The sequence below is a fragment of the Lissotriton vulgaris genome, chromosome 10 (genome assembly GCF_964263255.1).
Source record: "Lissotriton vulgaris chromosome 10, aLisVul1.2, whole genome shotgun sequence".
Taxonomy (NCBI): Eukaryota; Metazoa; Chordata; class Amphibia; order Caudata; family Salamandridae; genus Lissotriton; species Lissotriton vulgaris.
The window spans coordinates 750,026,143-750,050,420 of record NC_141698.1 but is presented as its reverse complement, the minus strand read 5'-3'; the positions used below and the strand labels follow the sequence as shown (position 1 = coordinate 750,050,420).

The 24,278-nt window shown below is 44.3% G+C and overlaps 1 protein-coding gene across 1 annotated transcript in view; it reads right to left on the bottom strand.

Annotated features, from left to right (window-relative positions):
• LOC147688747 (uncharacterized) overlaps positions 1-24,278 on the bottom strand; it is a 380,809-nt gene that overhangs the window by 202,036 nt on the left and 154,495 nt on the right. Inside the window, exons 8-10 of the mRNA XM_086941654.1 lie at positions 19,467-19,534; positions 14,073-14,160; positions 4,812-4,881 (exon numbers count right to left, since the gene is read on the bottom strand). Of these exons, the coding sequence (XP_086797780.1) occupies positions 4,812-4,881; positions 14,073-14,160; positions 19,467-19,534 (226 nt within the window). The remainder of the gene's footprint in view (positions 1-4,811; positions 4,882-14,072; positions 14,161-19,466; positions 19,535-24,278) is intronic.

Here is a 24,278-nt window from a genome sequence, read left to right as displayed (position 1 = left end):
AATAGAGTCACAAAAAACATGGTGGTCATATGAACATTTTCAAATATTTTCAAATACGTCCTGCCGGCCTCAAATACGTCTAGAAGGCAGCCATTGCATAATACCCCGGTGTGGCCATCGGTATGTATAGTAGCACTACAAAGGCGCGGACCAACCAGACACGGTAGTCAAGCGCCTATGGGTCAATGGAAAAACACTCAGACATTTTCAACTGTGTCCTCAAAATAAGCACTACATAATTCTTTGATCTGCATAACACGTAACACAGAACTACAAAATAGGCACTACATAATTCTTTGGTCTGCATAGCACGTAATACAAAGGCGCGGACCAACCAAACATGGTAGTCAAACGCCTTTGGGTCAAAGGAAACAACTCAGACTAGAATGCAGAGAAGGATCAGTTAGGTGATTGGCAGATTAGTATAGTATAGACACCCGAGAGTGTGAAAATATGACCCTAATTCACAAGGTGGCCATTTGCGCAAAGCTACTTTCAGATTCATTCAAACCCCTGGTTACTGAGTCAAAAAAACGAATCCATTTTATCTCCCTTACATTAAGGACGGGTTCGATGTTACCACCCCTTGGGCCCAGTCGGACCTGTTCCAAAATTGTCCACTTCAGGCTTTCAGGGAGGTGATTGTTTGTATTACAGTGATCAACCAACGGGGCACCTACGACCTTGCATCTCACGCGGCTGCAATGTTGCAGAAAGCGTACTTTCGCACGTTGTTGTGTCTGGCCCACATATATCTGGTCACAGGGGCATATTATGCAATATACCACATTTGTGGAGTTACAATTGGTGTGGGACTTGAGGGGAACTTGATGTTGTTTGTGGGTGAAGATCTTAGTCTGAATTGTCGAAGGGCAGGCTTTGCAAGACCCACATCGAAAATGGCCCACAATAGGCGGCAGGTTCCACATGGTTGTGATCGATGGTATGGCCGGGCTCGGGAGGAAGGAGCGCACCACATGGTCTCGGATATTCCTTGCCTTTTTAAATGCGTGAAGGGGCGGGCAACCGATATTAAGATCCTCGGATATCAGATTCCAATATTTGTTGACGGTTTTTTTTATCCTGTTACTCTTCGTGGAAAAAGTTGTTACACAGATCATACGATCCTCATTCCTATTCAGTTTGTCTCCTGGTTCTAGTAAAGTCTCTCTGGGGTTGAACCATGCTCTCTTCATGGCTTTCTTTACCAACCGCCTGGGATATCAACGGTCAAGTAGTCTGCCCATTAGTATTGAGGATTGGTCCATATAATCCTCCTTTCTGCTGCAGTTGCGGCGGATCCGCAAAAACTGGCCGAAGGGGAGGTTATCACGAAGGCTCCTAGGGTGATGGCTGGAGTACAAAAGGAGGGAATTCCTCTCCGTGGGTTTCCTAAAAAGGTTAGTTTGAAGGATCTCCTTCTCCACAAAAATTGTGAGGTCCAAAAAATCGATAGATTTCTTATCAAATTTGATCGTGAATTTAATATCAGGAGATCTATCATTGAGCCAGTTGAAGAAGTTGTTGATATCATCCTCGGATCCTGACCAGATACAGACAACGTCGTCTATGTATCTCATCCACAGGTTTATTCGAGATCTGAATGGATTGGTGTTGGTGAGTACAAAGGTGTCTTCATACATTGCCATGAAGATTATGGCCAGATCCGGAGCAAAGGCCGCCCCCATTGCCACACCCTTGGTCTGGAGATAAAAGCAATTCCGAAAGATGAAGAAGTTCCTCATCATTGCAATCTTGAGCAATAGGATGATGAATGATGTTGGTACCTGGACGGGTGCCTCCCGTTTGTCAAGTGCAATCGACATTGCCGCCAGGGCCTCCTCCTGGGGTATGCTAGTGTACAATGACACAATGTCGCACGTTACCAGGAGGTCTCGTGTAGAATCGAAAGGGTGTCCATCGATCAGGTTGATGGTTTGAGTGGTGTCCCTTAAATAGGTGGTTGTGGCCTCCGCCAGCGGTTTAAGAAAAAAGTCTATATACCTACACAGAGGTTCCAGCAGGGAGCCGCATCCAGATACAATAGGACGTCCCGGGGGCTTTTGGAGATCCTTGTGGACTTTGGGTAACGTATAAATGGTGGGAAGACGAGGGTGCTTCTGATTCAAATACTGGAATTCGTGTTCCGATAGAAACCCTTGTTGTAGGCCATCTTGGGTGACCCTCAAAATTTCAGCCATTATACTCTGTGATGGATCACCGCCCAATTGTCTGTAACTGATCCCGTCATTTAGCGGTCGTAGAATTTCGTTCGTGTAGTTGTCCTGGTCCTGTATTACAATGGCACCACCCTTGTCCGCGGGTTTGACCACTATTCCGATGTTGTCCCTCAAGGATTTTAGTGCAAATTTCTCAGCTCTACTGGTGTTGTATTTGGCAAAATTGTTGTCTTCCAAGATGGTCTGCACATCACGTAGTACTAGACTCTCATACGCCAAGATGCGTTGGGTCATGGCATACGTAGATGGTACAAAAGTGGACGGTGGCCTCAGATTGGTAGTTGAGGAGGGTTGCTGGAAAGGCGTGTCCTTGAAAAAATATCTCAGTCTTATCTTCCTAAAGAACTTGTGGAGTTCGACCATAGTGTTGAATGTATCCGGTGTGGAGGTGGGAACAAAAGATAAACCACGGCTTAATACTTTTGTTTCATCCTCCTTGAGGGTATAGGTCGAGATGTTAATCACAGGGGAAGTCTCCTCTACCACCTGTAGTTCTTCCTGCGTGTGGACCTCTCCCCGTGTTCCTCCTGGGGGAAACTCACTTGCTTCGTGCCTCTCCCTCTCCCGGAGTCCCACTCCTGGCCCGCATTGAATTGGCCTCTGCCAGTGCCCCTGTCCCGATTGCTCCCTCTGCCCCGCGGCGGTCTCCATCCTCCCTGTCCTAAAAAAGGGGGTTGGTAAGCAGGTCCGTAGGAGTCCTGGTATCCGTATGCACCACTAGGACCGGCTCGTTCTGAGTCCTCACCCGAACTGTACGAGGAATCTGAGAAAGTAGTGAAGTTCCGCCTACCCCTGTAGGCCCCTCGGCCGCGGTTGGTAAATCTCCCTTGATTGTCTTGTCTGTAATATTCGTCCTGCAGGTAGGGATACGTTCTTTTTTTGTCGTAGGACCTCACGTCACGGGCTAATTTCTCAAGTTTCTTTTTGATCGTGGTCGTTTCAAAGTCCTGGAGGGTCGCCACCAGTTTAGTCAATGCCTCTTTGGAGTTGGTGAGAGTGGAATCCCCACTTATCTCGGCTTTTAGGTCAGCTATCTGCTTTGTTAGAATTGCAATTTGTTCACTAGCTGTTTCAATACCGAGGACCATCCAATGTCGCGAACAGTTGTTCGCGACAAAGCTGAAGCCTTCACGGAACTTGGGAACGTCGATAAAGATAGCGGGTTCAACTTTGACCTGTAAGCCTACGGGGATAATGTTGGATTGCAGACACTGTGCTAGAAAATGTCCATGAAGTTTGGTTCTGATGAGTTTTTTCTCTAGGCGCTCCAGCTGATTAACTTTGTCGTTGAGAGAAAAATCAATCACCTGTGATAGTCAATATGTATTATCTTTTAATTGTACAGTGATTTTACTATTATGTGGATACCATGTATAGAATTTTGATATTGATATGGTTTTGACCTTGGGCTTAGTGTTGCACATGGACGCGTGTATATATGAAATCGCACAGATATGCACACTGTAAATATGTATGTGAGGGTTTTTAAGTTGGATGTGTATATAGTCAGTGTCATTTACGTTGTTTTGCTTTGTTCTTTACTAGCACATAGGGATTTGCAATCCATTGAAATATTCACTTTTGATAGAATGGGCTAGGTATCTGGGGTGGTGGGTAAGAGAGTGGGGGTATGTATAGGTATGTATATATATGAATTATGAATCTTTTTATACATACTATTATTTTTAGCTTCCTGATAAAATGGTTCTTCCTTTTCTATTTGACCTTTCAAATAGAAATAATTATGGATTAGGATGATGAATTTTTGTATTTAAACATTGAGAAATGATGCCTAACTGTTGATAATTGTTTCAGTGGTGGTTCCATATGTTTCCGCTAATTCTTGCACTTTATCACAATTTTTTATCACTTATGCACTTTTAGATATACGCACTTTACAGTCTTGCTGCTAAATGTATTAGATTGCTTATTTGCACATAACAGATATATATCTTTTTATCTGAAATTCAACATGTAAGGATTGTACTTTAATGTTTTAATAATTGAATATATGTCGAGGGTTTCCTGGATTTAACCAGTTAAGAATTCCTGTATGTTCATTCAGCAATAGCAACTATGTATCAGCGGTAGTGCGTTGTTACTGTTTAGTATTTATCACATGATCATGGTGGGCGTCACCAGGGGGTGGCGTCTATTTCACTGCATACACTTATAAAAAAGCATAATTGATTACAAACATGTTGCAGCGTGATCAAGGGCTTCCCGCCCGAAACGCGTCGCTGGTTCTGTTTTAATCTGTAAATAAAATACCATCTTTGCTGAATTTGCTGGTCCGGTCCTCTTCCTTGTTGTATTGTAATGTACTGAGTTATATATATATATATATATATATAACTCAGTACATTACAATAGAATATGTGATGCATTTGATTAGATGGTAAAAATAAACTGGTTGAAAATTAGGACTGCATTTGATACGTACAGACTAAACAGCATTAGTCCCAACCCATCTCTGGTCCATGATATTACGTTTTGTTAAGAATATTAGTTAGGCTCTTCAGAGGCGGAAGTTCATCAGGAAAAACATAAAAATAGAAGATTAAACCTTACCAGATATTTATTTGTATCTTGAATGTCTATTAATGGAAAATGTTCCTCAATCACAAAGTCCAAAAGTTTTCTAAAAAAAACAAAAACAATATAAAATATTGTGATTAGTGTAATTTTATTTCCACAAGCAGAATTAAATGGAGCATGCAAATAGTAAATCATTAAGAACTGAAGAAAATAAAAGATAACAAAAACTGATATGAGTTATGTAAAATATTGTACAAATATTATTCACAACGTGTTAGATGATACTGTAAAACATGAAAGCTTTTCGTTGGGAGGGAGTCTCTATCGTGAAACGTGTACAGAGTGTCCTCCCTGCCTCACCTGGCTCCTTCCCAGAGTTACTCAGCAAGAATTTCTGAGAAAATATATATTTCCCAATCCGAGATGGTGGCCACAGCTTAACACAAACTAGGATATTTACCAATACTAAATGAAGGGCTCTTAGTTTTGACTTCATTTCTGCCTCCAGCCAACAAAAATTAGAAGGTGCAACTACTCCTTGCATCGCAACGATTCGAGTAGTTTCTTCATCATGTTCCACGCTTTTGCATGATTTTTGACAATTCTCATAACCTTTTGCCTTTTTTCAGCATCAGCCTTGGTCTTCCAACTTTTATTTCGCTCCAGTGGTTGGCAACCTCCTGTTTCCTCCTGGGATTATGCTCCTGAAGCCACTGACCATTGTTTCAAGCCTGAAGCCTCCTCCCTGTCTCTGAAGGTTTCTCTTTCTGGGGCTCTGACCATGCCAGACAGTAGGGCAGATGTCACGATAGTTCAGCCTTGTAGGAGTAGCATCGAGTGGCTACATTCAGGTGGAAACACCGGACAGGAGACTGAGTGTCCCATGACAATTATATGAATTGCAACTGCAAATGGAGAAAGATATACCATGTACCATGAATGTTATCTTTTGGGAGAACTTGTCATTCAGCTATGACATTGTCTCGGCTGAAAAGGATTGGCCACTGGAGTTTGTTATGGATAATCCAAAAGGGCGAAAGGTAATTTTACCTGCTTTTTTCGACCTCGTTCCAGATGCAGTTAAATATTTGTATGCCAAGGATGGGCCTTAGCACAAGCTCTGGCATTATGCCACAACCATGTGGGTTGGGAAGACAGATTCCCTTATCACATCATACCTGTGAGGTCCACTCCACAAAGACAATGCCCTAATAAACATGAGGCTAAAACAAGTTAGAGAAATACACAACTTGAATACCAAGGTGTAATAGAAAGTTGCACCTCTCCTATGAAGAATCCTTTGTTTCCATAAATGAAAGCAGACCATTCATATTGTCTAGTCTTAGATTACAGACACTTGAACACTGCTTTATAGGCGGTACAGAACATTCATAGCATGGTACTAATGAACAATACAGTGCTTAAAAAATATAAAACGGCTTTGGATATTTCAAATGGGTTTTTCTGCCAAAATATAGAATCTGAAAGCAGGTACTTGACTGCAAACTAGGTTCTAAAAAACCACTTCTGCTGATTGCCCCAGGGGTATAAGAATAGCCCTGGGCTGTTTTCAGCCCATGTAACAGAACTTTTACAAGATTTTGATGACCAGGCATTGTCCTATGTCGATGGCATGTACTCACTTTCCTAGAGAAGATCGCATAGTTTGTGGATTTGCTCACATGTTCTATAAACTAAATTAAAAAAAATCAAAAAACTGCTTATCTCATTGTCCTGTTCTTGGGATAGGTGCAGAAGGTAGAAGCCTTGCAACACATTTCTTAGAGAAATGTGCGCTTTTACAACCACCAAACACATTGAAAAAATTCCAATCAATATTGGATTTCCTAAATGTTGGCAGAACTTACATTCTAGATTCTGTAGGATGGGTAAAATCATTCTACGACTTGATTCGTTCAGACTTTTCATGGTCACATTGGACAGCTGAACATGTATAAATATTACGCTCATTACAAGCTGACATGTTGGCTTCAAAACAAACAGGTTAATTTGGGGTTTGCTTTTCCTTACCCTGAGTAGGATTATGGTTGTTGCTTGACCGTGGCTCACACCCCAGTCAACCATGAACCCAATTTCTAACAGCAAGGTACAAACCTAGTACCAAAAGGCTCCCCGAAAATTGAAGCTGTAGCACTGGTTCAAATCTACAAACCTAAGTCCCTTAAATGGCGAGCATCAAGGAAACTAAGACAAATATTAGACATGACTTAATTGTGCAATAAATCACCTGTAATTAATTCGCCTTGAGTAGTTACCAAGGTTCTTTGAGAAAAGAGCACTGAACTTGCACAAGCCCTCCCTGATCACGAGAAGTGCGCTAAAAGAGAGAAACTGGACTGTGACCAGCATTACCACTTCATCTCTCATGCATTAGTCCTCCAGAATAAAAAACCTGTTTTGTACTATCTGTCCAAGGTTAGCTTGGAATTTTCAAGCTGTGCCGTGCCTTCTGAGAGAGCAGAAAGTGGTCTCGCCGTTTACAGTCAGCGAGGCCTGGTTGCTTGTGAAGTTAATCTGCCCCACCAAAACTTACACGCGTTCTGTAGCTGGAAGACAAATGATTTGTGAACCTCTATGGGGACCTCATACGCAAACATATGGGGCTTGACTAATACGGTTAAATTATATATGTTGAAAGTATCAAACTATCTCCAAACAGAAGGTGGTTTGGATTTGCCAACAGTATGTTACAGTGATTAAATAAACTGTATGCAGAGGGTGACAGCCTAAAACAAAGAGCAGAACGGGAGTCATGCATCAGGGTTTTGTTCAATGTATCAGTGTGTAACGGGGTGGAAAGGGAAACACCGGTACCATGGTGGATTGTTGCTGATACTGCCCCTCCTTCTCCTCAGTCTGAATGGGACACCAGTCCGCTGCTTTCCGAGGACGGGGAGGAAATAGAGGATGGCGCCTTTAACTGGGCCTTCGCAGAGGAGAAGACCACGCCCCCTCATGACGTAGGCGGACCCGGGTTGGAGAAAAGCCAGGAAGCCCTCTATTCGGGGTGTGTTTACCCCCAGGAGGAAGTGGAGCGGGAGAGGAGAGACGAGGATCGGGAGGAGGACGGAGAGCCGAGGAGAACACAAGAGGAGACCGAAAGAGAGAGAGTGGGAGACGGAGGAAAGCCAGGAGGCCAACGACTCGGCGAACCGCCGTGCCACACTCCCGAGGGAGGAGTGTGGCTGTCACAGGTACGGCGGCGTTGGGCAGCTTGGGTCAAGGGCAAGGGGGCCCGTGTTACATAGTGTAAATAGTCCGCTCCGCACCTTCCTGTCCCTTCCAACACTTCCTACCTTCCTAAACCCCCCCCCCTCAAACCTCACTATCTCCCGAGCACCGACTAAACTCTGTGAAGCACTGGTGTTCCCTCACTACACTCGGGTCCCGTGGGTTGTTCGCTATCAGATAACGTGACTGACGGTGTCCCTCTGTTGGTTTCTCTTTTCTCGGAGCCGACTCTGCATACAAAGCCCCAAGCCCCTTGAGGAGATCCATATCAGCGAGAGGAAGAAGAGGACAGCCTCGTCATCCTCCAACAGACTGGACGCCACCACGGACCGGGCCGACTTTGCTAGAGAAAGACTTACTTTCAGGACTCGCAAAACCTTCATAAAAATAAAGCCATCCTTACGTAGAACAAGTCTCCAGCCTGTTCATACATCCTGTGTAGTAAGACCACCGCCTGTCCACACACCCACGCTACAAGTGGTGTCAGAAGTGGGATTAACCCCTTCCATCCAGGAACCACAGATGGATCAGGTCATACAACACCTGATAGAGGGACAACAGAAGCTGGAGTGGGCGGTTAGTCAACAAATCTCCACAGCCGATGCCATTAGGACATTGTTCAGGAACACCATCACAGCACAGATCGAAAATCTACAAAAAGTAGTACAGAACCCCAGCATCCCGGTACCGGTGGAAAGGAGGAATTACGCACACCACCCTGCAGGGGTCTCTCTCCAAAAGTATGTTCCAGGTGAGGATCCAGATGCTTTCCTCACCAACTTCGAATGGGCGGCACGTGCCTGTGGTTGGCCCGAAGAAAAATGGCCTTTCTTCTTGGCTCCCCTCCTGTCCGGAGAGGCGCAAGCGGCGTATCAAGTCGCTAATCACGCAGGAACTACCTCATATCCGGACATTAAAGGGGTAATACTGGACCACTTAGGGCTAGACACGGAGGCATACCGCCTAAGGTTCAGAAAGGAGAAAGGAATCACAGGGGAAAATCCAAAGACGTTGTTTCTGCGACTCAAAATGGCAGCAGACAAGTGGCTAAAACCAGAAAGTCGCAGTAAGGAAGAGATCATGTCCAGCATATACCTGGAGTAGTTTATGGAGGCCTTGCCTTTTGGCACACAAAGGTGGTTAAGGCAACACTCGGGTCTCATCGCCGCTCAGGCTATCGAGATGGCGTCCAACTATGCTAGGGCACAGCCACGTACCTTCCCTTGGAAATGGACAAGGGAGGCAAACCTGTTCCGATAGCGAGACAAGAGAAGAAAACCAAACCAATGCCCGAACCCATGAAGACAAGACCCCTCAAAATGGACATTGCACCTCCTGTGAAAGGGCCCCAGTGCTTTGAATGCGGGGAATGGGGGCACATAGCTAGACTCTGCCCGAGGAGAAGAAGCGGAGAAGAACCCATGGAGGTCGGCTACATTCCCAGGGCAGTGCTGTACACCGCGGAGATGGGGCCTTCTTTCTACGTATGGGTCCTGGTCAATAACAAAGGTATTAAGGCGCTTTTAGAATCAGGATGCAGACAGTCCGTCATTCAGAAAAGACTAGTACATGCAAACCAACTGAGTCCCAATGTCCTGGTACACATTAGATGCGTTCACGGAGACGTAAAACCCTATCCCGTCGCACATCTCACCCTTCACCCGGCAGGCAGACGCCCCTGTAAGGTTAAGGTAGGGGTGGTGGACTCGCTACCAGAGGATCTTATCCTGGGAGTTGACAACCCTGACTTCTTGGAGCTGTTTGGGAGGGAGATGAGAGACCAGACTGCAAGGAACCCAACGGGTACCTATTTGACGACAGAGCCATGGGTATTGGACCGTAGTTTTAAATTTGCTCAGGCCAATGACCCCACCCTGCTAAATGCATGGAAATCGGCTCATATAGCTCAAGATAACTCAGACACTCCATATCCACGGTTTATGATCAACAAGGATCTGTTGTATAGAGAAGGAAAAGCAGGCGACTCACCTCAGCTGGTGGTGCCCCAGGACTTTAGGGAACAAATCCTGTATTTTGCCCATACGCATTTGAATGCCGGTCATTCGGGGCCTGAGAAGACCACCCAAAACATAGTGAGACTTTTCTTTTGGCCCGGTATCTATAAAGAGGCCGAGACCTACTGCAAACAATGCGAGGTATGTCAGAGGAAAAACATGAGTAGGCCTACAGCAGTTCCCCTCCAACCATTGCCCATCATAGGGAACCATTTCGAAAGGGTGGGAATGGACCTAATTGGACCCCTTCCCCGCACCTCAAGGGGACATACCTACGCCCTAGTAGTGGTAGACTACAACACCCGATTCCCCGAGGCCTTTGCACTCAGTTCTCCGACAACAAAGAACGTGGCAGACAAACTGATAGAACTATTTTCGAGGGTAGGCTTTCCCCGGGAGATCCTCACGGACCAGGGGACTCCCTTTGTCTCGAGGTTGATGAAGGAGGTTTGTAAAACCCTAGACCTCCGACAAATACGCACCTCCGCCTACCACCCACAAACGGACGGGTTGGAAGAGCGGTACAACCGATCCTTGAAAACCACTCTGAAAAAGATGTTGTCTGCCGAAAACAAGGAATGGGATAGGCTACTGCCCCTGGCTCTATATGTCCTGCGTGCGCAGGTACAGAGCAGTTTAGGGTATTCCCCGTTTGAGCTTCTCTATGTTCGCCAGCCCCGATCCCTAATGGAAATCACCAAAAAAGCCTGGGAGCAGGAAGAGACCAGCGAACAGAGATCAGTGTTGGAATACACACAGCAATTGCAATCCAGGCTGGGTAAACTTAGAGACCTCGCCTATTCAAACCTTGAGCGAGCCCAGCAAAAACAAAAGCAGTATTACGACATAGGAAGGAAATGGAGGACGATGGAGAAGGGTGACTGGGCCTTGGTGCTCCTTCCCTCCTACACACAGAAATTTAGGAGTGAGTGGAAGGGTCCATATATGATCACCGAGACCATAGGTAGGACCACCTACAGAGTACAGATCACCCCCCGTCGCCAACAAACCTTTCACATAAACATGCTAAAAAAATGGATAGGCCCTCCTCCCAAAACAACACACTTGGTGTTGCCCACACGAGGGGAGGCCTCGACGCTACAACACCTCCCTACCAACCCAGAATTGACCAAGGACGAACAAAGTGAATTATTCCATGCATTACGTCCTTTTTCCGACCTGTTTTCTGACGCTCCGGGTCTCACCCATATGGCAGAACACTGCATTGATACGGTGGAGGGAAGGGTAATTAAACAGAAGGCCTACAGAAGATCCGACGTGAAAAAGGAGGTAAAGGACATGCTTGAACTTGGGGTAGTAAGGCCGTCTAAGAGCAACTGGTCATCCCCGATAGTAATGGTCCCCAAACCTGATGGGTCCACCAGGTTTTGTATGGACTTCAGGGCTCAAAACGCCATATCCACCTTCGACGCTTTTCCAATCCCAAGAGTGGACGAACTCATAGAACGAATAGGCGGGGCCCGATACATTACCACGCTGGACCTGACCAAGGGTGTATTGGCAGGTACCATTACGGGAAAAGGACAAGCACAAAACAGCTTTTGCTACGGACGATGGCCTGTTTGAGTTTAACGTCCTGCCTTTCGGCCTTCACGGAGCCCCAGCAACCTTCCAGAGGTTGATGACGGAGGTGTTGGCCCCCCACACCCAATACAGTTCTGTGTACTTAGACGACATTGTCATCTTTAGCTCATCCTGGAGGGAACACTTGGATCACATTTCCAATGTCCTAACTGCCCTGCAGCACGCTGGACTTCACGTAAACGCAAAAAAATCCAGAGCTGCTTTTCCCAAAGTCAAGTACCTGGGGTTCATGCTAGGGGAGGGGGTAATAGCCCCACAGGAGGAAAAAATCAGAGCCATAACCAATACCCCTTTTCCCTCCACCAAAAGAGACTTAAGGGCGTTTTTGGGTCTCATTGGTTATTATAGGAGGTTCATTGAGAACTTTGCAAATGTAGCTACCCCGTTAACAGACCTCCTGAAAAAGAATGTAAAGAACATCCTCTGGAAACCACCCCCTGAGGAAGCAAGAAAAGCGTTTGAGACTCTAAAGAACGCGATCACCTCCAGCCCAGTGTTGATCCCCCCGGACTTTGGGAAACCGTTCACCCTGGCCACGGACGCTTCTGACACTGGGATAGGAGCAGTGTTGTCCCAAGAGGGGGAGGACGGGTTAGAGCACCCGGTTCTGTACATTAGCAGAAAGCTACACCCCAGAGAACGCACATACCCCACAGTGGAAAAAGAATGCCTGGCAATACGCTGGTCTGTAGAGAAACTAAGATACTATGTAGAAGGGCAGCCGTTCATACTGTATACAGACCACGCTCCCCTCAAATGGATGCAGAGAAACAAGTCCCAAAACCCAAGAGTCTTACAGTGGTTCCTCTTCCTCCAGCCCTACGCCTTTACGGTGGTGCACAAGAAGGGAGTGGAGAACGGTAACGCGGACTACCTGTCCAGGACTCCTATTCTCCCCGATCGGGAGAAGCCAGGGGGGGAGGGGTGTAACGGGGTGGAAAGGGAAACACCGGTACCATGGTGGATTGTTGCTGATACTGCCCCTCCTTCTCCTCAGTCTGAATGGGACACCAGTCCGCTGCTTTCCGAGGACGGGGAGGAAATAGAGGATGGCGCCTTTAACTGGGCCTTCGCAGAGGAGAAGACCACGCCCCCTCATGACGTAGGCGGACCCGGGTTGGAGAAAAGCCAGGAAGCCCTCTATTCGGGGTGTGTTTACACCCAGGAGGAAGTGGAGCGGGAGAGGAGAGACGAGGATCGGGAGGAAGACGGAGAGCCGAGGAGAACACGAGAGGAGACCGAAAGAGAGAGAGTGGGAGACGGAGGAAAGCCAGGAGGCCAACGACTCGGCGAACCGCCGTGCCACACTCCCGAGGGAGGAGTGTGGCTGTCACAGGTACGGCAGCATTGGGCAGCTTGGGTCAAGGGCAAGGGGGCCCGTGTTACATAGTGTAAATAGTCCGCTCCGCACCTTCCTGTCCCTTCCAACACTTCCTACCTTCCTAAACCCCCCCCCCTCAAACCTCACTATCTCCCGAGCACTAGCACCGACTAAACTCTGTGAAGCACTGGTGTTCCCTCACTACACTCGGGTCCCGTGGGTTGTTCGCTACCAGATAACGTGACTGACGGTGTCCCTCTGTTGGTTTCTCTTTTCTTGGAGCCGACTCTGCATACGAAGCCCCAAGCCCCTTGAGGAGATCCATATCAGCGAGAGGAAGAAGAGGACAGCCTCGTCATCCTCCAACAGACCGGACGCCACCACGGACCGGGCCGACTTTGCTAGAGAAAGACTTACTTTCAGGACTCGCAAAACCTTCATAAAAATAAAGCCATCCTTACGTAGAACAAGTCTCCAGCCTGTTCATACATCCCCTGTAGTAAGACCACCGCCTGTCCACACACCCACGCTACACAGTGCTATAAAGGTAAAGGTTAATATGCAAATGTATTAACTACAAATGTCATATGTGTACAACTTAAATATCGTTTTGCACTATCGAAACAATAGGAGTGCTGAGGGAATGGCATGAGGATGCGGCGCCTCCAGTCACATAGGGTTAATAGTTAGCCTGCAGCATTTACAATTGGTGGTTATGAGTATGGTGACATCCACTCTATTGATTACAAGAATAGCTTTCTTGTGGTCTCCATGCACATTTTTTGTTTCAGAATGAAGTCAAGTCATAAGGGAATTTGTCCTCACAATCCTGTTACTAACTATATGTATGGCACCCCCTGCGCCATAAGTTTGTTAAATGGTTAACCGTTAACTCTGTTGGCCGTGTTCTCCTGCTGATGCCTCTGAATTTTAATCAAGGTCACACTATCTAAAAAGTAATTATTTTATGTTTTAGAATGGATTAAATTATAGAAGTGAAATTATTTATCTTCATAGTGAATTAAACAAAAATTACTAATTTGAATGTGTTTGGGGATGAAAGACTGATATTGTCTGCGCCTCAGAATTTTCTGTTTTTACCTCAACAGATCGAATTCTCCAGCATGAGCTAAGATTTCCAAAGATCCAATTCGAAACCATGACTTTGCAACACGTAGGACGACTGCTCCTGAAAAACAAACACAGATGATGCCTAAATCACATTAAAAAAATATAATTAACTATTACAATAGACAAAGACTACCACAGGTCTGCTCTTACTTTGACTACTACAGAAATTTGTGTTGCAATCTCCTGGTCACAGGGTGCAATCACGGCTTGCAGATTCAGCTGCTCACTTTGTCGTGTATGATACTGCTCTTTAGGACACTGTCCTCCTAAAGGTGGAAATGGAAAATTATGCCTTTTTTATTTGCACACAGAGCAGATCTGTTCCTCCGCTCATTTGCTTCACTGACAATCCATTCATGTTTTGGCTTCCCAACTCTTAACATAGAGTAAGTCTGAATGGTTGAGTGGTGGCCATTCAGATATGGTAAAAACCACAAGTTGTTTTAACCAAATTTTGATCCGCTTTTCAACCAATCAGAATTGTTATATGTATTTAGAACATTGTGATTGGGTTCTAGACAACCAGGATAACCGAGGGAGGCCCCAACTTCCTGGACTGCTTTTCGATTCAGGAAGTCATAGGTTGTCTTGCACAAAATGGAAAGAGTAAGGGGACACGGGGATTTTCACAGCAGTTTTTGTGTGTTGTGGGAATTCAATCCACAGTTGGATGCCATTTTCCTTAAAATGGTGAATCCAGTTCTGCAATCCACAGACATGAAAAACCACTTTTCCTCCAGTATGTCAGTTGATAGTACTTACTCTCAATTAGAATTGTTAGACATCCTGGCTTTTAGTACCATATAAACACGTTTTTCAATAGTGTAAAAGTAAACTAAATGGGTATTTAAGAACATATAACTACTTGTGCAATTAAATGTGACAAAGTACCCCGGCACTAAGAAGTAACTATCTTTCAGGGACTTTCAAGGGAAAATAGGAAGGGCAAACAATGATATTGGGGAAGATAAGAGTGTGGGGTGTGGGGAGGGTGTCAAACCAAAAAATATAAGATACTGTGTTGCTTTGCAATAATCTTTATTAATTACTCTGCGGAAGATCACTGCTTTCGACTGAATAGATGAAAGACTTCCCCTTATAATCACCTGACCTATGTGATGATACATTAACAAAATAAAACAAGACACGTGATGGGCTCATTGATATGATATATATTAAACTGTCTGATAAAATTCGAGGACGAATTTGAACCATTATTTTAATCTTGGTTCCAAAAAGCAGGTCCAGGTGACTGATATAATAAAGGATGCAAACATATTAGGATCCTGGAGATGTATTGTCTTCACCGCTGTTTCCTCTGCAGCCACTACAAATTGGATTACAACCCAAAGGTTGCAACCAGAAAAAGGATTTCTGATGGTACAAGTCACATGAAACCTACTATAAATTTCATTGACATTTTTTTTTAAACATTCCATTTTTCACAGAAACAGCATGGCTGCAATTGTTATATCATAGCAATACGTTTTATCAAATTTGAACTGCTTTATTAATGGGGATAAAGGGGTCAGTTTCCTACAATGATCAATTGCTAAGATTTTGGTACCTGACCTGCAGAGTAGCTGCTCTTTTGAAAAAAGCATAACTTCTTTGGGGGCATAGAGCAGAATAATCATTTAGCAAATTTACAACGTTACGTTTAATGCCCACAAATTACTGTGGGCATTAAAACTCCCCACATCACTCAAATCCGATCATCTGCACTTTTGAAACACTGTATTGATTCAAATTTCCAATTGCTAAATCTCTCACAGGTTAAGTCATCATTATAACAAATGATTACATGTTAATTACAAGCCTCCCCAGTCCAGACTTGATTTCTTAACTGTTACTGTCTAAAACACAATGGGGTTGTCAAATATCTGGCTACCTTGATGTTGTATAATGTCTGAACAGATCAACTCCTAAGTAATAGACCAGCAACATCTGGGACAGATGTCATCATGTTAATGACTCAACAGTTAAATAATACAGCAACTATATATCTATTTATTTGAATACACATATTCTCTTTTAGTTTCCTCTAAGGAACTATACCATGTGGGAAACCTCCATTTCCAATAATATCCCACTAAGTTAACGTAGGAACCTTGCTCTTTATATGATATATCAAAATGAGATATATCATGTAAAGAGTCCAGGGGTTCCCTTATGAGTGAACAGGGGGCTTGCTATGGCAATCCCTAGGTGCTCTGCTAGTGGGTAGTGTGGTTGAGCAGCATTGCTCTTAACACAATGGCATGCAAGACATCTGAAAATACACACAATGGTCAATAAATGAGACACACGAACCAAGGAGATCCACACCAATTTATAAACATAGCAAGTATCTTCAATTATGTTTAGGCATCAGAACGAAAATTGTTCAGGTAAGTACGTTTTGTAAAGAAAAATACTTTTCCGTTAAAAAAGTCAACAGTACAATTTCTGAGTTCTGCAATGTTAAGCTATGGAAGGAAAATCATATGCGGTTTACCAGTTCTTGTCAGCGACTTACGGGAACAGTGTCTCGGGTCAAAGATAAGTACGGGGCAAGGTGCAAGGCAGCAACAACAGGTCACCTTCAGCGGCACTAGGGCGGTCGGATGCAGTGGGGCAAACAGTGTCAGGTGCCCAATGTGAAACTGTTCTGCCACAAAGAGGCTGCAGGAGGGGACTGAGAGGCCAGTCCGGTGAAACCAACCAAGGACTTCGATTCTTGTGATGTTGGGGGACACCTTTGGTCTTCTCGGTATGGGGTGTCCGGTTGCTGAGGGTCTTTTGGATATTGGGTTTCACTGTCCGGCAACACTTGCAATTAAGAGGGCCTGCCAACAGAGGCTGCAGGTAACGTTGGGGAGTTTATGATGAGTCACTCCACGATGGACTTGGCAACTTGAGGGCTTTTGGACCACGCTGACACAGTTGGCCCACTTCGACATGGGCCGGGGGGGCTCGGGTTCAGTGGATCTTGGAGGCGTCTGGTTTTGGCGGGGCTGGAGTCCTCTTGTCTTTCTTTTGCTATGTGCAGGGGATAGCTCCAATGTCCCTCGGCAGGTCTTGGTTCCTTGGCGAAGGATTACAGGCCTCCCAGGTTTTGGGGACTCAGCAGCTGCAGCACAGGTCAACTTTTGGCACGAAATCAGCAGGCAGGCCAGCAGGGGTGACTCCAAGTCAGTTGCTGGGTCTTCTATTCTTGCTGTGCGGCCATCTTCTTTCTTCAGGTCATCGGTATCTACTCTTCTGCTGCCAGGGGCTCCCTTAAATACCTAATTTCGGGGTGTAAGAGGAGTGTAGGGTAGTAGTCTCGGATCACTACGCCCCCTATATGACCAGTTCCTGTTCAAAGTGGGAATAAACCTGTCCCAGAATTCACAAGTATGCCATCACAAAGGTGGCTACTTCTGAAAAATCGTGTCCACCTCAGTTTAGCCCACCTTAAGAGTAATACAAACCTGAGGGTAGCACGCCTACCTAACTAGCAAATGTTACCGCCTGTGCAGGTGCCAAAGGTGGTTGGCTTCCTCTACTGTGAGGGGAGCCAGATTTGCATTTCAAAGGCGGCAGCTCATTGAATCTTGCCGGCATCGGAAGGCTAATCAGCAGGTATGGGAGGGGTGTGACACCATCTCACCAAATAGACTTTTGCTCTCAGGAGACCCAGAACAAAAGCCTATCACCATAGGAGGCCAGAACAGTGTCTCGGTGGCAGGCTGGCAGAAACTAGTCAGCAAGGACACCAGAGGCTGGTAGGTTTTAGGGGGCGCCTCTAAGGTGCCCTCTGGGTGCATATATTGGTAAATTCATCTGTGTGAGTTATAATATTTACTTTATTGATGTACCTGCTCTACTTTGCTCCCTCACGTACCTACGCATCCCACTTATTATGTTTAATTTCACTCTCTTGTTGGTATTCCCGGCTTTGTAAAGCGCTCTGATATCTGCAAAGATCTGGTTCGCGCTATATAAAACTTTCAAAATAAATAAATAAATCAGTACAAGATATGTGATACCAAACATCCCTATTTTCAGTGAAATCATCATGTAGCTGGTGAACTCATTTTCACCAGTGTCCAGCACATGTTCTATAATGGCTTCCCTCTTCATTTGCACTGGCAGTAACAATACAGCCTAGCACAGGGGCATATCTGCTCATGCAGGTATGCCCACACATGTAATACAAAGCACCCTGCCTTAGGGCTGTAAGAACTGCTGTAGGGGTGACTTACATTGTTGTGTCTTGTAAAGCGCACTGCTACCCGGAGGCCTCGTAGCGCTATAGACCGCTGGGGAACCCGTCCTGGCTTTCCCTGTGAGATAGTCCCTCCTGGGGGTCTCCAAGGTGAAACCAGGCATCCCCGGCGTTTGTGTGGGGCCGTTGTGGAGATGAGGCAAGCTAATGCCCAGAGTTGCCGAGTGTGCTCCCTGGTCGGAGTAGGCACCGATGCGAGAATTATCAGTCCGCTGATCCTGGTCCAAGACCCTGCCGCGTCGGGAATCGAACCCTGGTCCCGGGCCGTTCTCTGCACTCGGGTCTGCCGCCTCTAACCAGTGAGCCACACCTCTCCACAAGACTTACAAGTATCACATGCAGTGTTAGGGCGGCTGGCAAACAGGGATGTGTGTCAGGTCGTGTTTTCAGGTTTGTCTGCACGAAAACACGCAGCCTGCTGTAGAAACCCTGCATGAGATTGGTGAGGGGTCCCTTGGGATAGTACAATTTGTGCTGCAGCAACTGAGGGACCCTCTTTAGTACCTCAGGCCTTGGTACCAGGGGCACCATTTACTAAGGTACTATAGAAAGTACTAACTGTATTACCAACTGGGGGAACAATTGTACAGTTTTGGGAAAGAGATCTGGCACTGGTGACCTGATTAGCAGGTGGCCAGTGCACTTCAAGTTGAAATCACATCATGTACCAGGCAAAAACTGGGGGTGACCAAGTCAAAAAGAGTACTTCCCTACAGTTAAACTTCTGCTAAAATATGTGCAGACTCTAATAAAAATATGCTTTTCCAAAAGACAGTTTATTTTCACTGATAATTTCATCAAATAATTTTATAGTAACGTCATTCAAAATAAAAAAAGTCAACAAATTAATCTATTTCTCAGGCTGTTCGCATGTTGATTATTCAATAATAACTAATAATTGTATTTAATACCATACTAGTCTCACACCCAGCACATTCTATACTTGAAATAAAGCCTAAACCTTGTAAAACAGTCAAAGAAAAAGAGAAAACAGACTTGAATGCACGGCAATTGTTCACCTACATTTGGTTCACTCTCAAGCACTGCTCATAGTACATGTAAATACTGAACTTGAATCTTGCAAAGTATTATTATAGAAAAGCAAAACCAACCTCTCTCCTTTTTAACATTTCCATTATAGAACTGGTCTCTCCACACAGGGTCATCGCTTACAACCAAACTGCAAGAAGGCAGGAATACATGAAACATGGATTTATAATCTGCGATACAAATGAAACGTTAAATATCTTTAAAGCTTTTCTTTTAATCTCAAAACTAATCAATGACTTGTCAAGACAGGGATGTGTGCGTGGTGAGACCATACTGCATTGAACAAGAAGCAAATGTAACAGTCAAAAAATGATATCACCTTTTTTATGTAAAATGCAAATGGCTGCCGTTCAATATATTTAAAAACTGTAAAATATATCATAGAGGTAGCGAAGTGGATACAGAAATTTGAATAACCAACAAGAGAAGGTAAAAGTCGCAAAGAACGTTTCAGTGAGTTGAAACCCGCCCCACGTCAAAGGTACCCAGTCTATTCATCGCAATGTGATGTGGGTCAAGTACAAAAAAAATAGCCTTTTTAAGTTGGTTTGTTGACATAAGCAATGACACTGCTTTATAGAACTACTGACTACACACATAACAAACTATTAAGCGAAGATAGTTTACTTTTGACTTATCACCTAAAGTTCAAATTTACATTTTGCTTTTAATAAAGTAACTCATAATGTGCGACACTCTATGAAAGCAGCATTCATCATGTTTTGATACAATAGTTTACGTTAGTAGCCCTCTCTCTTATTTTGATATTTCACTGCATTATGGAACATGTAGTTGGGAATGTTGAAGTTTACATGCTACATCACATGTATCTCCAATCTTTGGTGTATCTAGTCCATGAAGGTCTTTCTAGTTATTCATTTAGAACTAAGTGTCCTATTTTCTTGAATGGAACTATTTTAGCCTGGTTAGAAAGCAGTAGCTCCCCTTCTGTTATGGGCGGAGGTACATTTAAAGAGCACCACATGTTCAGTAGAACATTTGGTAGGAAGATATGGCGATCTCGCTGCGGACTTGCAGATCGGCAATTATCTTGGTGGAATATGTACAGTGCCCAAGGGAAAAGCAAAAACAGACCGGGAGCACAATATCAAAAGCAGTGCGAGGACTTTTATCCCTGCACCTTTGAATTCTTTGCTCATTCTACAACCAGCTGAACACATTTCTTCATAATCAGATTAAATATTCCCCATGATTTTGGGGGCACTTTGCAGGGCAGAATGCTTGCATAGGGATATGACTCTCTAAATAAGCATATCTAAGCTTCAGTCCCACCGTTTATTTCGTTTTATTTTCTATTTTAATACAGTAGCACTCTATGAAGAAACAAACATTTGGCACAGGCATTAGGTCTGGCATTGGCTTTCAGACTTTTGGCAATATCAATGCCAGGTTTGGTTTATGCAAAATATTATTGCCGGGGAAGCAGTCAGGCTTCATCAATCCAAAAATAAAAAATATTGGCTAAAAGCAAAAATAATCTTTGGTCTCAAAAAGCACATATTGCCTTGCTCCCTAGCACTTCAGGGAACTAATTTGTGTGTACATGCCCTCCTTGTGACAGGTCATAATGCTGTGGATTCTGTGCTCATTCTGGATGTATGACATTACAACGCATACTTTTACTCTGCATACCATTACAACGCGGTATTTACAACGCATACCGTTACAACGCATAGCTTTTTGGGGTGCTGGATAGTGGTAAGTATAATTTACTATTCTAACTCCAGTCCCCGTGGACCCTAGGGAAGGTGTTGGATAGTAAATTAAACTTACCTCTTATCCTAGAGCGCCCCCGCAATGCGTTGTAATGGTATGCGTTGTAATGCCTGCATTGTAGTGGTAGTGTGTTGTAAAAATTGCGTTGTAACAGGTGCATACCGCTCATTCTACAACCAGCTGAACACATTTCTTCATAATCAGATTAAACATTCCCCATGATTTTGGGGGTACTTTGCAGGGCAGAATGCTTGCATAGGGATATGACTCTCTAAATCAGCATATCTCAGCTTCAGTCCCACCGTTTATTTTGTTTTATTTTCTATTTTTTTCAATTCAAGAAAAGTTTATTAATCATAATAAAAGATAATAATACAAAATACAATAAGATAATCATGAGAAAGAGATATAGGGGGTGAGGGAAGAAAGGGGGGAGGCGTAAAGTAAGATCAGTATGCAATAGGAGGATGAATAATAAACAATGAACTCATTCTATGTATTAAGAAAGGTAATAAGAAGAGTATAATCATTAAAAATAAAACAGCAAATACAAATAAGGCTGTGCAAGTAAATATGTTAACATAAAACTTGGAATGAAAAGGGGAATCAAGGGGGTTTGGAAACTTCCTGTTGGGCAGGTTGTGGACGAAAAGAACGGGTTGTACATTTATCTAAATACATCGTAACAGGAAGCCACAATTCTGCACGTTTAGCCGCCAACTGGGCGGGGAATACAAAAGCAGTGTCAAGCCTGTGATTGTGACAGACATTATACCACCATGCTTGGAAAGTAATATTTGAGGAAGATTTCCAATTAATAGTAATTTGTTGAAAGGCAACTGCTAATAATAAATCAACATTGCGAACAGTAGAATCAATAACATCCCAGCAAGGTGAAAGACTTCCCAAGAAGACATGGGTGGGGGAAAAAGGAATACAGGTGTGAAAAATAACATTAATTTGTGCCCAGACCTGTAACCAAAAAGCGTGTACATTTTTGCAAAGAAATAGCATGTGAAAGAGGTTAGCATTGGGTAAGGTGCAAGACCAACAGGAATCTGGAGTGACAGGAAATCGCTTGTGAAGAGTGTTGGGTGTGTGAAGTAATCTATTATAAATGAAGAACAAAGATTGTGCCAGGGACGCCGCTCTAGAAGTTTTACGAATTTTTATCCAAACCTTGTCCCATATAGATATCGGCCACGTAGTAGAAAAATCATTCTCCCATTGTTCCTCCACCTTGGATTTAGGTCTAGGGAGTGTGTGCATATGGAGGTGCTTGTAGATAGCAGAAGCTTTAGGAGTAACTTGCAGAATAGAGTGAAGATGAAGGGTAGGGTTAGGTGGAGTAGGGGTTGAGGATGTTTGCAAGAGCTTTGTATAGACCTCCATAACTGTTGTTTTGGGAAGAGAATACTTGGGAGTAAATGAGGAAGGTAAATCGAAAGTGGAACTTAGGGCTTTATTTTCTATTTTAATAAAGTAGCACTCTATGAAGAAACAAACATTTGGCACAGGCATAAGGTCTTGCATTGGCTTTCAGACTTTTGGCAATATCAATGCCAGGTTTGGTTTATGCAAAATATTATTGCAGGGGAAGCAGTCAGGCTTCATCAATCCAAAAATTAAAAATACTGGCTAAGAGCAAAAATAATGTTTGGTCTCAAAAAGCACATATTGCCTTGCTCCCTAGCACTTCAGGGAACTAATTTGTGTGTGCATGCCCTCCTTGTGACAGGTCATAATGCAATCACTCACAGTAAAGTTAGGCAATAACTGGGGTGAGCTGACCCACTGCCCATGCTGTAGTGGGTGGAAGCAAAATGTGAATAACACAATAACAGACCAACGGCTGAGGGAGAGCTAAAAGACTAGACAAGTAAGTATATTATACTTACAATTTTAGTACAATCAAAAGGCGGAGGCGAACGCTGGACCTAAAAATTAGTCTGGGGGCTTTACTCAAAATAAGACAAACGGGCAAAGGCATCTTTTACGTAGAACCGGCAAATATTATACCTTGCTAAAGAGAACAATAAACTCGGGGTCTCATATGGGTTCATCAATTATATTTTCATGGTCAACCCCTTTCCTTTTCATCAGCTGTCTCTTCCTTCAATTTTCCTTCTTCCTTTCGCGTTAAATATGCCTTATTACTTACTGCACTTCAGGATGCTCATGCTGCATACCTTGCTTCTCCCTTTTCTGTTCATCCAGAAACTTCTAGAGGGCCTGTATTATATTCTTTACTTCTCAAAAAAGCCAGAGCTTCCCAAATTTATGCGTCCTTTTTCATTTGCTCTCCCTCCCGCATTAAGACTAAGACGGAGGAGAGATGGGAGGAAGATTTGCATGTCTCTTGGCCTATCACCGTATGGGAAAAAGTGGATTCCGGAGTTGGGAGCACACCGCTGACCTCTTCCGCCGTATCGCCCCACTGCATCATGGTCTGTGCAGTTCAAGTATTTTCAAGAACAGTTCAAAGTTCAAATTTCCAAAGTATTTCACCTCAATCGGTGCAAGTAAGTACTTGTATTATGATCATCTCTAGACGCGAGCCTAGCTCGTGTTTCGGGATTGATTCCCTCATCAGTAGAGATAGTTCCGGGGTTGCAGAACAAGTCGCCAAACATCCGTCACGGGCCTCGTTGCCCCTCTGGCGCGCAGGTGCATCTCCAACAAGCTTGTCAGCTTACACGGCTACCGGGAGCCAAGAAAAAGGGGATTCTGGAGTTGGGAGCACACCGCTGACCTCTTCCGCCGTATCGCCCCACTGCATCATGGTCTGTGCAGTTCAAGTATTTTCAAGAACAGTTCAAAGTTCAAATTTCCAAAGTATTATGATCATCTCTAGACACGAGCCTAGCTCGTGTTTCTGGATTGATTCCCTCATCAGTAGAGATAGTTCCGGGTTGCAGAACAGATCGCCAAACATCCATTTTCTGTGACGTGAGGGACAAAAAATGATTAAATTATTGAAATAAAATGGATGAAATTGGTTTACAAGTGAGTACGTGATAAAAATTCAACACAAATGTGCATAAAAGTGTGCAACTCCTTGAGCGACTCGTAAGCTACAAGTCACAATCCCCTTTCTGACATTGTCTTAATCGTGCACTAAAAGGAGCGGAGTTCAC